Source organism: Necator americanus, chromosome V (genome assembly GCF_031761385.1).
Source record: "Necator americanus strain Aroian chromosome V, whole genome shotgun sequence".
Lineage (NCBI taxonomy): Eukaryota > Metazoa > Nematoda > Chromadorea > Rhabditida > Ancylostomatidae > Necator > Necator americanus.
In genome coordinates this window covers 9,031,284-9,043,949 of record NC_087375.1, presented here as the reverse complement: position 1 = coordinate 9,043,949, position 12,666 = coordinate 9,031,284, and the positions used below count along the sequence as shown (strand labels likewise).

Genomic DNA, 12,666 nt, shown 5'->3' with positions numbered 1-12,666 from the left:
TAACATAAGGTTCAGAACAATGATCCAAGCTACAAAACTCAAGCAACTCTAAAATGATCCACACATTTGCTTGTTCACTATCCCTGCAACAATAGCAAGTCTTCAATCATTCGATCAATCCACCAATCAGCCAATCAATCAATCAATCAATCAATCAATAGAGCAACACCTTAGCTGTAAGGTAGAAGTGCAGGATTTTTTGTTATATTTTGCTGTTGTGTGCTGTCAATACTGAAAATCCCCAAAGGCTCGTTCTTTCTACTTGCTCATCGAATTTTCCAATCTGTTCAGTAGGAAATGCATTTTTGCGATAACAGCTACCATCCGTTTTTTTTTTTCAAATCTTTCGAAAGATTTCTTTCTAGTCTTTTTTGTTGTCTTGATAACATTCATCGTGATTGTAGGTCAAAACAGTCCTTTGTCACAGATTTATTCTAAAAAAAGAACAACAGAACATTAAAAAGTACCCGAATAAGCGACACATATGACTGTTTAGCTGAATAGTACTTAAAGCATAGGAAAACAATCAGACATAGTTTTGTTTTGTTTTCGATACATTTTGTCATACAAACTCCATGATTGCTGTTTATAATCGATCGCAACGACGTTATCGATTAACACACTCTGCGTCTCTATTGCAACAGACGGCAGAGAAATCATGGTACATAAATCATAGACGAGGAATGGGAAATACCACCCATAATTTTTGCAGCAGCATTACGTAAACAACATACAAAAGGAAACAATTTAAGACATCTATCGTGCGACATGACAGATTGATCTATTGATTGACAAGTATAATCAGTATACCACATTGAATACAGATCAATAAAGTAAATAAGAAAGCGGGATTCTGTGGAATGAATATTTCCACTTAGAGAAAAATATGAGCTTGGAGAAGAGAACGTAACATGCTACACACCCAAGTAGTTTTTTTTCTTAATGTTCATATTTTGGCTACATCATCACAGATGATCAAAATCCTGCTGTTTGTCGCTGGTGGTGTTTGGCGGTAACAATTCCGTTCGTATAATTAACGGTCGAGAGGTTGTACTTGATCCGGAGATCACTTCCGAATCGATCGTTGCATTACGTTTTTTGCATCTGAAAACGATTTAGTCAGATTTTTTCTCAAAAAGATTATTCTTGTATGATTTAAAAGCTCTAGTCTTTCTGTTTCGTTCTTTATTTCAGATAATATCGAGCAAAAAATTTAGATATGTATGAAAATTCGTGGGTCAGTCATGTAGTGTAGTTGGTAAGAGGTTTGGTTGTTACCGCACGATCGATGGTTCAAAGCTGCTCCAGTGCCCATCAAGTCCTTTATCTTGATAAATTTGACAAAAATTAGATAAATTTGTGCCAGATTTTATTAAGGCCTACAACAAGTAATTGCGGGGCTCCACACGCGTACATAAACCTCAAATGATTCCGAATTAAAGGCATCACCCTACGAATCTGAGGTGGTGCAGATTTCAGGTGGAGTATTCTTATAAGGGATAATAGATTATGGAGAGGGGAGGGGGGTGATTTTTTCATAATCTACGATTTCGTATACGAATACTCCACCTGAAATCCGTACCACCTCAGATTCGTGGAGTGATGCCTTTAAAGTGAACGCCGTGGCGCATCCCAAGCGGATTTATTAACTCCAGACACTTTATCCTTTTACCCTATGAAATTTGTGTATCACAAGTTGAAGATTTTGTTGTTTGGATAAATGAATGAACGATTCGAAAAAAACGAATGAATATGAATGCGCTGAATATGAATGCGAAACATACTTTAGCGCGAATAACCGCGCAAATAACGTAAATAAATAAATAAATGACGTAATCGGTACATTCCAACAGCCGCTAACTCTCCACCATCAAATGCTATTAATCTACCCTGAGGCATAGTTTATGTATTGTTGACAGTTTTCGACACCTTCTCACATGTTCATAGAAAAAGCGTTGATGTGATGAGAGTCTAGAGAAACGATACAAATACAACAAAAAGAAAACAGAGACTATGCACTTCCGCTTTCATTCGTTTTTTTTTTTTTTGGATTCAGTTATCGGTGAAATAATTTATTCAGCATTTATTAATCGAATGATTGGAAATATTTCATCTTTAATTTTTTCTTTTGTTTTGTTCAAGTAAAAACTGCTAGCCTACTAGAAATTTATGATTTCGTGCTGATAATAGCGAAAAGTGCTTCTAGTAATAAGTTTATGATTAATCTAATTAAATTGGTAGTAAATTTGATAAATTATAATCATCATCAATTAGTTATAATCACTACGTGGCCTAATCATGATTATAATTTGATAATTTTTAATCATGATGAGGTTACATAGTCAAACTCTCCTCATCCCATTATTTAAAGGCATCACCCCACGAATCCGAGGTGGTACGGATTTCAGGTGGAGTATTCGGGATAGCAGATTATGGAGAGGGGTGTGATTCCGTCCATTTCTTCCTAATTGCCGTAAAAAATGGCCCGGAAGATGCGGCGCCGCACTGGGCTGGCGCGCTCCAATCCAACTCCTTGTAGGAAATAGTGCGCCGGAAAGCTCGAAGCCGTATCTTCCGCGCCGTTTTCTACGGCAATTAGGAAGAAATGGACGGAATCACTCTTCTCTCCATAATCTACGATCCCGTATACGAATAGTCCACAGGAAACCTGTACCACTCCAGATTCGCGGAGTGATGCCTTTAATGCCCCACGAGTCTCGTCTTTTGTATTTTTGGGTCAACGCTGAGAAATCTCAAGGAAAACATATCGGTTATGGTTGGCCTGGACAATTCCTTAATACAGGACATAGTCGTACCACCTTTGCCCCGTCTTCAGTCTTCTAATCTTGTCATAATAAATGTTGGTCATGGATACCATAGCAAATAATATGGGGGATCACTAAATACTCAGAGATATGTATATAGGGTTCAAATCGGTTCATTGGATTATACATATAATTTTTAATTATTTCATTTATTATATTTTCATGAATCGAACTCGGGATATCATACTCCATATGTTCTGATGCGTGCCAAACACGAATAAATAATGCATATATTACATGTCTTCTCGATTTTTCAAATAAAAATAAGCACTTTTACACCAGAAATCATCAAGACATCCAAAAATCTCTCTGTCTAAATTGAGATGATAAAATTTTGATTATAATGACGTCCATCTATTCCTCTAAAAAAATTCCAAAGCAGACGAATGTTGGAAACCTGGATTTTTTCCTCGTGAAATTTTTGCAAGAGCTACTCCCTTGTTTAGCAAATGCTACGACAGTTGGAACTAAGCTGAAAGATTACACGAACCGTGGGAAAAGAGAAAGAGCCGTAGGCAATGAATGAATCGGATAAGTTTCGTATGCGTGGATGTTGGGCGCTAAGTCGAAAAAAAGGAAGGCGGATGACTGAGTAGGAAGTAATCAGCATTTTTTTTCCTCATGGAATGTTATGGAAGCGAAAAAATGGTCGTGGAGAAAAAGCACAATGTACAAAAATTTTGGGGCTGATTCGCGATTCTAGTGCGGTTTCATGGATACAAAATGGTAGGTATCGTGACCCTGTAACCGCTTCAGTTCATAATTTTTAGTTGTGGATTATTTATTTGCAAAATCAGGTGTCTTTATTTTTTCATTTTATTTATTTATTTGATAATTTAGCTGTGTATTAGACCAAAAGCAGGGATTCGATTTGTAAACCCACTATGCGTATCAAAACATTTGTGGATCCCAGCAAAAAAGTTGATTCACCGAATCCATAAGTGTTTCCGGTGAGGCATCCATGAAATCCCACCCTTTCCATGGCTAATAAAGTCAGCACTCCTTTTTTTTATCCCGTTGGATGCCCTCATTCCTCAAAAAGACAGATTTCTTTACCGCAACTAAGATAATGATACATATGTTTGTCTAAGAAAACTGAACACCTGCCGTGATTGATCGAAAGAAGTGAACTGATTGACAACTGAGAACAGCTATGGCGAATGATTGACAATTACATCGACATCTCATTAACCACGAAGTAATTTTCTTCAGTAATTTTTCCACAGAGTTCTGATTTTTCACAAAAATACTCGTTGAAACTCATAAAATTCACATCAGACGAGCGAAATTTAAATTAAATCCACTAAACTGAACTCACTTTTCTTGTTTACTATCATTACGAGTAGACATACGTCGTAAGCTGTTCCCAAGTCGACTGGCGAACGATGCCACCACCTGAAACATCTTTGATCTTCGATTTCTGGACTCAAAATATCGAAAATAAAACAGTGAGATAGTTGAAAGAAAAGTGCTTTCCTATCTACATAGATAGCAACTAATTTGCATTCCAACAATTTTCAAACTATTTTATTGCAAGTGAAAGAAGAGAATCAAAATTTTAAGTCGTTTCCAATTATAGTGATAAAAAATTTCTTTCAGAAAAGAAATTATAGCTTTTTTCACTATTTTTGCTTTCAAAATATTCTCATTGTAATTGGAATCGATAAGTTATTGGTGCATTATAATGGAAAAAAATTAAGTGCTTCAAATGGTTCACCTCGAACTTCACTGATTCTTTCTGGAACGAAAAAAATCAATATCTATTAGATCTCATGCACGTTCGACGCGCTTAGAATACTCATATCAATATCGATTATTTTTTTGCTAAGGTGTTTATAAACATAATTCCGGTGATGATCTTTATTATATCCCGGCTGGATCTAATTGGATCTATAAATCTAACAAAAAAAAAAAACTTCCGCACTCACTCCTAAATGTCTTTTATGCCTAACATTAGGTGCTTTTGATTACGTTCGCTAAATTTTTTGCTATCTTTTCAAGCAGTTCCCCTAGCAATACGGTAATTCATGGAATGAGAGAGCTCGTTCACGGCACACGCAGCAGCAAAAAAAAACAACTGGAAATGCAGGCATCATTATGCGATAAATTCCGATTAATTATGTTAGACCACGGTACTTGTTGTTAATAGAAAAAATGTGGGACCTATTTCTTCGAGGTAGCCGAAGCATCCGCAAGAAAAAAAAAGAAAAATGAAAAAAAACGAAAAAATCAATTTAGAGCAAGCGGAAGGGACACCTAATTAGAAGTTGATTAATCGAGGACGCTTATATTCAGGATTGTTCCAGGTATTAACTTCCACTGGATGTCCTCAAAAGAATAAAATTCCCAAAATCATCATAGAAACTCCTCGAAACGCGTTTGTATTTCTTATTGCCTGGCCACGCCCATTTTATAAACAGTCTACATCAAAGCGAACTAACCTCAGACGAATTAATAATCTTGCTAAGCCCTGATCGTTTTTGTTTCCGAGTTAACCAGAAGAATAACACTGGATTCCAGACGACAAGTGACATAGCGACAACGTGCGCTAATAGCGGCACCAGGAATGGTTGTGCACGAAGGAAATACGGTTCAATTTCTGAAAGCGAAGCTTGTAATTTGAGAACTTCAATCTCGTCAGATTTTTTTTTTCTTAAAACAAAAAAAAAACAGATTTTTTTTTTAGAAAATGTTGAGAATATGAGAAAATGTTCGAAGTGTATAAGAGGCGAAAATGAACAGAATTTGGTCAGGAGAGTTTCACTGCTAATAATAAAAAAAATAAAGAGTAAGAAGTTGTAAAAAATGAAGCATTCCATAGAGGTGATAGCAAAAAAAAAGTGAAAATCGAATAATCGAGAAAGCGCTACGCTAGAACACAGCAAAATAGGTCAAATATATATTGTATATGTTTGTTTTAACCATTTGCACTCCAACTTAGTCAGACACATGGAAAACCAGCAACTCGAGCACTTTTTTTTTCAAAATTCTAAGTCACATACTTAAAAAAAAGCAGAAAATACAGCTATTGCTATACTACATATCTATGTGTTGTAAACACCATTACTAGCTTATAAGTTAAAAAAAATAAGTTAGTTATAGTTACGTTAGTTAGTTATATAGTTCATTAGTTTATAAAATAGTGACAAAATAAATTGTTTATATTTCGAAATTTCTCAAAGTGTAATGGTTTTGGAAGCAGTCATCCATATGCATTCGAAGCTTCCTAGGACAAGTACCACAAAACTCGTTAGGTTCGCGTCGTTTTCCTTTTTTCTTGTCTGTTTGAACATACAAGATAGCCTCATTTCTTTCCCTTCCGTGAAGTAGAAAAGAAGCAAAAAAAAGTAGAAATGCAGTGCAGAAAACCGCAGTAATAAGCGAATCTTATCTTTTTTTGCCTGGAAGTGCTGAAATAAAATAAATAGTGCGTCTCCGCTACGGCGACAGTGGAATTACCGTCCATATTTTCAATGTCGCACGTACAGGGACAACGAAATGCAAAGAGTTAAAAGAGGTTGAATAAAAACTCCAAGAAAATCCTATCAAAATTATCCTTCAACTGCAAAAAGAAGTGTGAGAGGATAATGTGTGAAAGCATTTTAAAAAATATATATGATCCTATGCTTTTACATGTGAATTATTTATTCATATGTCCAGGAAAAATTGAAAAGTTAGACTCAGATTCGTGGTTTTTACACATAAAGAAAACAAACACTGATATTAAACTTTGCTTAATAATCCATTATATATTTTTATAGTTTTATTTTAAAGAAACACGTACGATAGAACAAAGCAACTTACTATAATCTTTCACTAAATTCACTGCAGTTAACGGTAACCAGCAGCATATGAACGTAGCCACCATGCCGATCAAAATATAGTTGACCTGGAAAAAATTGCAGTTTGTAGAGTTTTCATATATATTTTTTGGTCACTTCCATGTTTTTAAAAATTAAATCTTTATTGATTTTTAATGAACTGTACATGAGATTGTTAATTAATTATATTTTCTGGTCAATTAACAGCTTCGTGTACAACTTATTAGAAGTCAATACATCTTATTTCATCTGCAGCTTCGTTAAAAATCGAAGTTGTTTATTTTTTTCAAATTTATTCCAAAAAAAAACAAATTTCAAATTCTTTTCAACTAACTTTTTTCATATGACATCTAACCCTATAAGGAATCGAATTACCTTTTTCTTTCGGCTAATCGCATCCACTCGCTGTTTTTGTGACAACGATGCCGAAAATTGTACATTTTGAATTATCATATCTTTGGAGACTTTACGTAATATTCGGAAATAGCAATAAGTGATGATTGACATTGGAATGACGAACTGAAATTTCAATAATTTGTAAACGATTGTGAGAGAAACACGAGAAAATAGGATTTTTCAGCTAATAACGGTTACTTTTACTCGCTCGGAAATCACTTAAACTTGAGTACGTTAGAAATTGCGGCCGAGATTTTTTTTTTGCGTTCTTTTTTCTGTCGTCTGGACTCCAGGAACCTTGCTATTCGCACAGGAAATGAGCAACTTTTAGAAATACACTGAATATCGATTACTAACAGATTTCCACCAATCAATTAGAAAAATATTACCAAAAATTCCCATGCATCGCTGAGATCAGACTATTTTTGATGTGCATTTGTTCTCTGGGACTATTTTACCGTAACCACTACGAAAACAATGACTAAACTACGTCAAAACTGTAAATCAACAAATCTCACCTGTAAAAGCATAACCATAGTGCCGTAGAGTCTACGTGAATTTTCACTTTGCCAATTAGTTTCATCGCAGAATTTACCACAGTAAGGAGTACTGTAATTTAAATCATACTTAATACAAGAAAAATGCGAAAAATGCTGGAAAATATCGCTAATATCGCTAAGTTTACCTGCCCTCAGGCACATAATAGCTACCGTCGACTAATTGATAGCTAAGCAGATACGGTATATTGATCAAAGTGCTGATTAACCAAACCAACAATGTAATTGCTAATGCTTGTCTCTTCTGAAATGAAAACCAGGATTTTTTTCATTGTTTTTCTAAAAAAATTTTATCCCTATCTATCCACAAGAATTCTTTTTTGACTTCGGCAAAAAAATGAATGAAAACGTACCGTAACTGGAGCTTTGGTTGGATCAATAATGTGAAGATACTTATCGATTGAAATGGCTGTTAGGCTCCAGCTGGAAATTCGTAAAGTGTAGTTTTTGTTGAATTCAAACGTAAAATACCAACAATTCGTGGATCACTAACTAATTTCACTCACCTTGTTACAAATACTGAGCACGAGTTCGACAGCGGCATTATATGACACATTGCGGATCCAAATAGCCAATTTTTCGTCAACGCATACCTAATGATCAATAATTGACATTTTGATTTGTTCCAAAACTTCATACAGAAATATTCGAACGGTATCTCACCATGGCGTGACTGGTACAGCAGTAAGTACAAGAAGAAGATCAGTGAGGATAAGATTTAGGAGGAAAATATTCCTGGCTGATCGTAATCGTCGATTGTTCGCCATTGCAAATACGACACCACCATTTCCAACAAGGCCAAGTATGAATAAAAATCCATAGACCAGCGTAAATGCTGATTTGACGAACAATTGACTAAAAATCAATGAGTGAGCTGAATTCGAAAAAAAGAGTTCCTATACAATATAATTTGATGTCGCTTTAGTCAGCTGTCGCTCACCTATCGCGTTCTTATTCAGGTCATAAAATTGCTGGGAATTTCCCCGCAATTTAGAAAAAAAGTTTTTAATTGAGTCGAATAATAAGGGAATAGGAATTAGATAGTTTGGAAGAAAAAATCCGAGAAAAACAAGGAACGAATTTGCGAATTTGGCTTGTGTATGGCCTAGTAAATCTTGATTATCCGAAAAGTGTTCCTTAACGGCTTTGTAAAGTTGCTAAATTCATCTACAGTCTTGGAAAAAATAGTAAAAAATATAATGGGGTAGCTATAAAAGCTATAAAGCTACCATACTCTCCAATTACTTGAACATTTCGAGAATTATGCAGCAGTTTTATTTTTCTATTTATATATATTTTTTAAGTTCTACTTATTCACGTGCTCTTCCATTGCTTTCTCTTCAATATTTAATATGAGCGTGAGAATTTCTCACCCTTTGCAGCTGGAGAATGGCCTGTCAATCCCCCATAGAATCTGCTATTAAGTGGAAAACTTGTTGGGTAAAATTTCGGGGGAAATTTTCTGCTCCTTCTTATTTCTGGTTTATGGGACAACTATGGATTATTCAAAGCGGAATACATCAATCTTTCAGATTTTCAGATCCTCTAAGCTGACCCCCCCCTATCCTTCTTCGTCCCCTTCACTTTGATTATTTCAAACGAGTGGTTTTCAAGTATTGCACCCTTTCACTAGTGCTACAAAAATGTTTACATCCATTCAGTATCCACCCGTCGCTCAGTTCTGCAGTCACGCGCTTGAACTTTTACTCTATTTACACTCGTTGGTACAACATCTGCACTTCTTAGGAAATCTACAAAATTCTATAATATTGTCTGGATAGGAGGCTGTCAAGTGGTTTTTTTTCCGCAGAATTGAACAAGAAATCCAATGCATTTTTTTTCACCACGATCTACGCTACTATCTTCGTCACCCTCAATTCTCGTTTTCGGTTTCAGCAAGAGATTTCTCATCATTTTGATGAGCACACTCTAGTCTACGATGGGCACAGCCTAGTCAATTGGATAACACATAAACGAGAGGAGGCACTTGATGGAGAGTTTTTCGCCAAGCGATTTGATTGCGACGTCGTAGTTGCCGTTGAGTGAAATTCACGTTGTGGTCTGAACAAAAACAGGAACTCGACAGCGAACAGATGACGGAAATCATATTGCGAATTTTTGATACGATTTAAACGATATGCAACTTTTATGAACGCCGCCTGAATATGAAAACAACAAAAAGTCCAGCGTATTTTACTGGAAACGCTGTGAATATTTCCTTTGTGACGCAGTTTTCAGTGCGAAAAAATCCCTTCAATGGAATTCAATAGAAGTAGGAAAAGCATGAGATATTCAGATGCATTAAAGAAATTTGCAAGAAAGCTAAAAAAAACAGCGTCCAAGTGCAAGGTTTCATTAAAATGGTAGCTTTTAGTGCAATTCGTGTAATTCTTACTAATTAAGGCAGTTACCGTACACTCTGTTCTCCCTACGTAACCACTATTCTTAGAGTGAGTCATGGAATATTTCTCCACTTCAAAGGATTAGAAATTATGTTCTCTGTACATGAAAAAATTGGATGAATATTTCTCCACTTCAAAGGATTAGAAATTATGTTCTCTGTACGTGAAAAAATTGGATTTGACGTCAAAAGATTAGAACAGGAGTTTTTTGTACGTGAAAAAGTGAAAATGACGAAGATTCTATTTTCACATAGCGCTTTCAGCGCTAAATTTATTCATTATGATTTGCCTAGCTGTACAAAGTTCCTCTAAATAACTGTCTGAAAAGTTCACTTGTGAAAGAGATAAAAATGTGGGGAAGAATAAGAAAGAGAGAGAAATAAGCAAAATTTAGACAGCTTAATTTATTTGCTTATTTATTTATTAACGTACAAATATCGATGGTGCACCACAAAAAAAAAGAAAAAAAAAGAAGGAACTGAGTTAGAACATTTTTTTTTGAAAATCGTGACCCAATTCATTATCAGTGAAACCTGGCGTAGTTCTATTCGTGGCCCATAACATGTCGAACAACGGGGAAACGGTAAATTTGTAAATATTATTATTTTATTGTAATTATTATTATAATTTTACATAGAAGTTGCAGTAATTTTGCGAATTAATGAGAATTCAAATTTAAATAAGATCTACGTCAGAATTTGGGCGGAGGTTCTGTCTCCACCTTTGAAAAAATGATTTAATAGCTGAAATTAACAGAAGCAGCATCATTTCCCTGTGAAGACTGGAGTTTCAGATTTTTTCAGTCGAGTGATTCGTGTGACTTTCAAAACTCCACCTAAACAATGGGAAAAATATGTAGAGCTCAGCATTTATTCCCCGGTACTAATGTTATGAGAAATGAAAAAGATAAGACAATGGAATGAGTAGAAAGCGCGAAGTTTTGGCAACTAAAAGTTTAAAAATTCCCTCGAAAAAAGATGAGAAATGATTGTACCACATTTTTTTTTTTAAATTAGAAGAATATGAATTTTGCAAAAGATAGGCGTCATAATTACTTCTAGTAGGAATGACTAGAAATGATACAAAATTGGTCATGATCTATGACACTTCATATTGTCAGTGGATAAAAATCCAGAAAATTCAAATTCACATTTTAAGGTGGAAACGATGCGTAGAACTACTTTTCGGTGGATTCTGGTTAATCAGAAATATTATACTAATTCCAAAACCAGGACAGGGGGAGGGAGGAATCTCTCTTGTCGATTTTTCACCGTTTTTTTTCTCTTTCTGATTAATGGTCGTTTGTTTGAAGGATTCCGTGAACATTTCAAAAGAAGCCCGCTGTAATTCTGTTCACATAAGAATTATGAGTCATTTTACGTGAAGTCTTCCCCGTTTGATTACCAAAGAACAAAGATATTTAATCCAAACTATCAAGAGGTCGTAGAAGAAACCTAGTCATTATAGAATGGATATTTCAAAAAAATTTTTAGATAGAGGCAAAAAATACCGAAGATTTATCCAAAATCCCATAGGAGTTTAAGAAATTCTCATATTATAGTGATTTTGGGAAATTCGAATGACTTTCGAAACCTTAGAAACAAGAACGGAAAACGGAAAAGGGAACTAGGGACTACTAAGATTCTTCTACTACAGGATCTACTGTAGGATTATTGACAAAATCAGTACATTTCCGAGCGTTACGTATTTTCTCTTTGCTTTATTTCTTTCTTTTTCAACTTATTTCATATACTTTTTCTCCAACTTCATAGGCAATCACTTCCTGCGCGCTTCCTTTTCACGTTTTTGTTCACTTTCTTCTTTCCCTTCTATTGTTCCTATTCTTTCTTCTCTTTCTCATATTCCTGATGCTGAGAGCTATAAGGAAAAATAGGTTTAGGGACCGTTTGCATTTCCATTTCCATTTATTCGTTATTGTACATTATTTACATTACATTTACGTTCATTACTTACATTCGTTTACATTTTATCAAATCGGTCCCGTATAAACTGCTGCCCATAGGTGCTATAAAAACACAACACAGTAACACCCCGTAATCTGTTTAGGACCCCCAGGTGAACGCAAGCAGTTCACTTTGTATTTCCGGTTTTTAGCGCGTTTGCATGCCTATTCAGCTTTATCATTATCGTATCTAAACACGAAGATGAGTTCCGTGCTAAGCCTCAATGAATAGGTGATTAAGCGAAGTCCGTTAGTCATTCACGCACGAACGTCATCAACGTATTTGGTCTTAGCGAAACCGTATATCCGTAAACCTGAATTTCAGGACATAAAACAGTAACGAGCGAGGTAATCCGTTATTATTATTGACCTATTGAAAGTCTTTTGACGGAAATCCGGTAACGATAACAGTACAGTACTCACGTTGTAACATCGTCAAGACCTTCACTTCGTATAGCGTCCGCTATAAGAATACAACTGACGTTCTCACTCATCCATACACAACTATAAGGATTGTATGTAGTAGCCGGAGGTGAGAGGATCACGTGAGTTCCCGATGTGGCAGACGAATTGACGGAGAATCACCGCATACAAAGTAATGCAGATGGATTTCTGAAAGCAAAACATATATGTTAATTGAGTATGCGTTAGATGGAGTACGGTGGTTTACGGTAACGAACTGTGTAAAAAAAAGAGGATTAC

The 12,666-nt window shown here is 35.4% G+C and overlaps 1 protein-coding gene across 1 annotated transcript; it reads right to left on the bottom strand.

Moving 5' to 3' along the window:
• Window positions 1–965: 965 nt before the first annotated feature.
• On the bottom strand, window positions 966–12,458 carry RB195_013336 (uncharacterized protein; the record flags this gene model as incomplete). The annotated part of the gene is made up of 11 exons (XM_064203100.1): window positions 966–1,104; window positions 4,144–4,220; window positions 5,267–5,424; window positions 6,630–6,714; window positions 7,022–7,165; window positions 7,561–7,651; window positions 7,728–7,843; window positions 7,953–8,022; window positions 8,106–8,192; window positions 8,263–8,454; window positions 12,388–12,458. The coding sequence occupies 11 exons, from the start codon at window positions 12,456–12,458 to the stop codon at window positions 966–968; spliced, it is 1,230 nt and encodes a 409-aa protein (XP_064058981.1).
• Window positions 12,459–12,666: the final 208 nt, after the last annotated feature.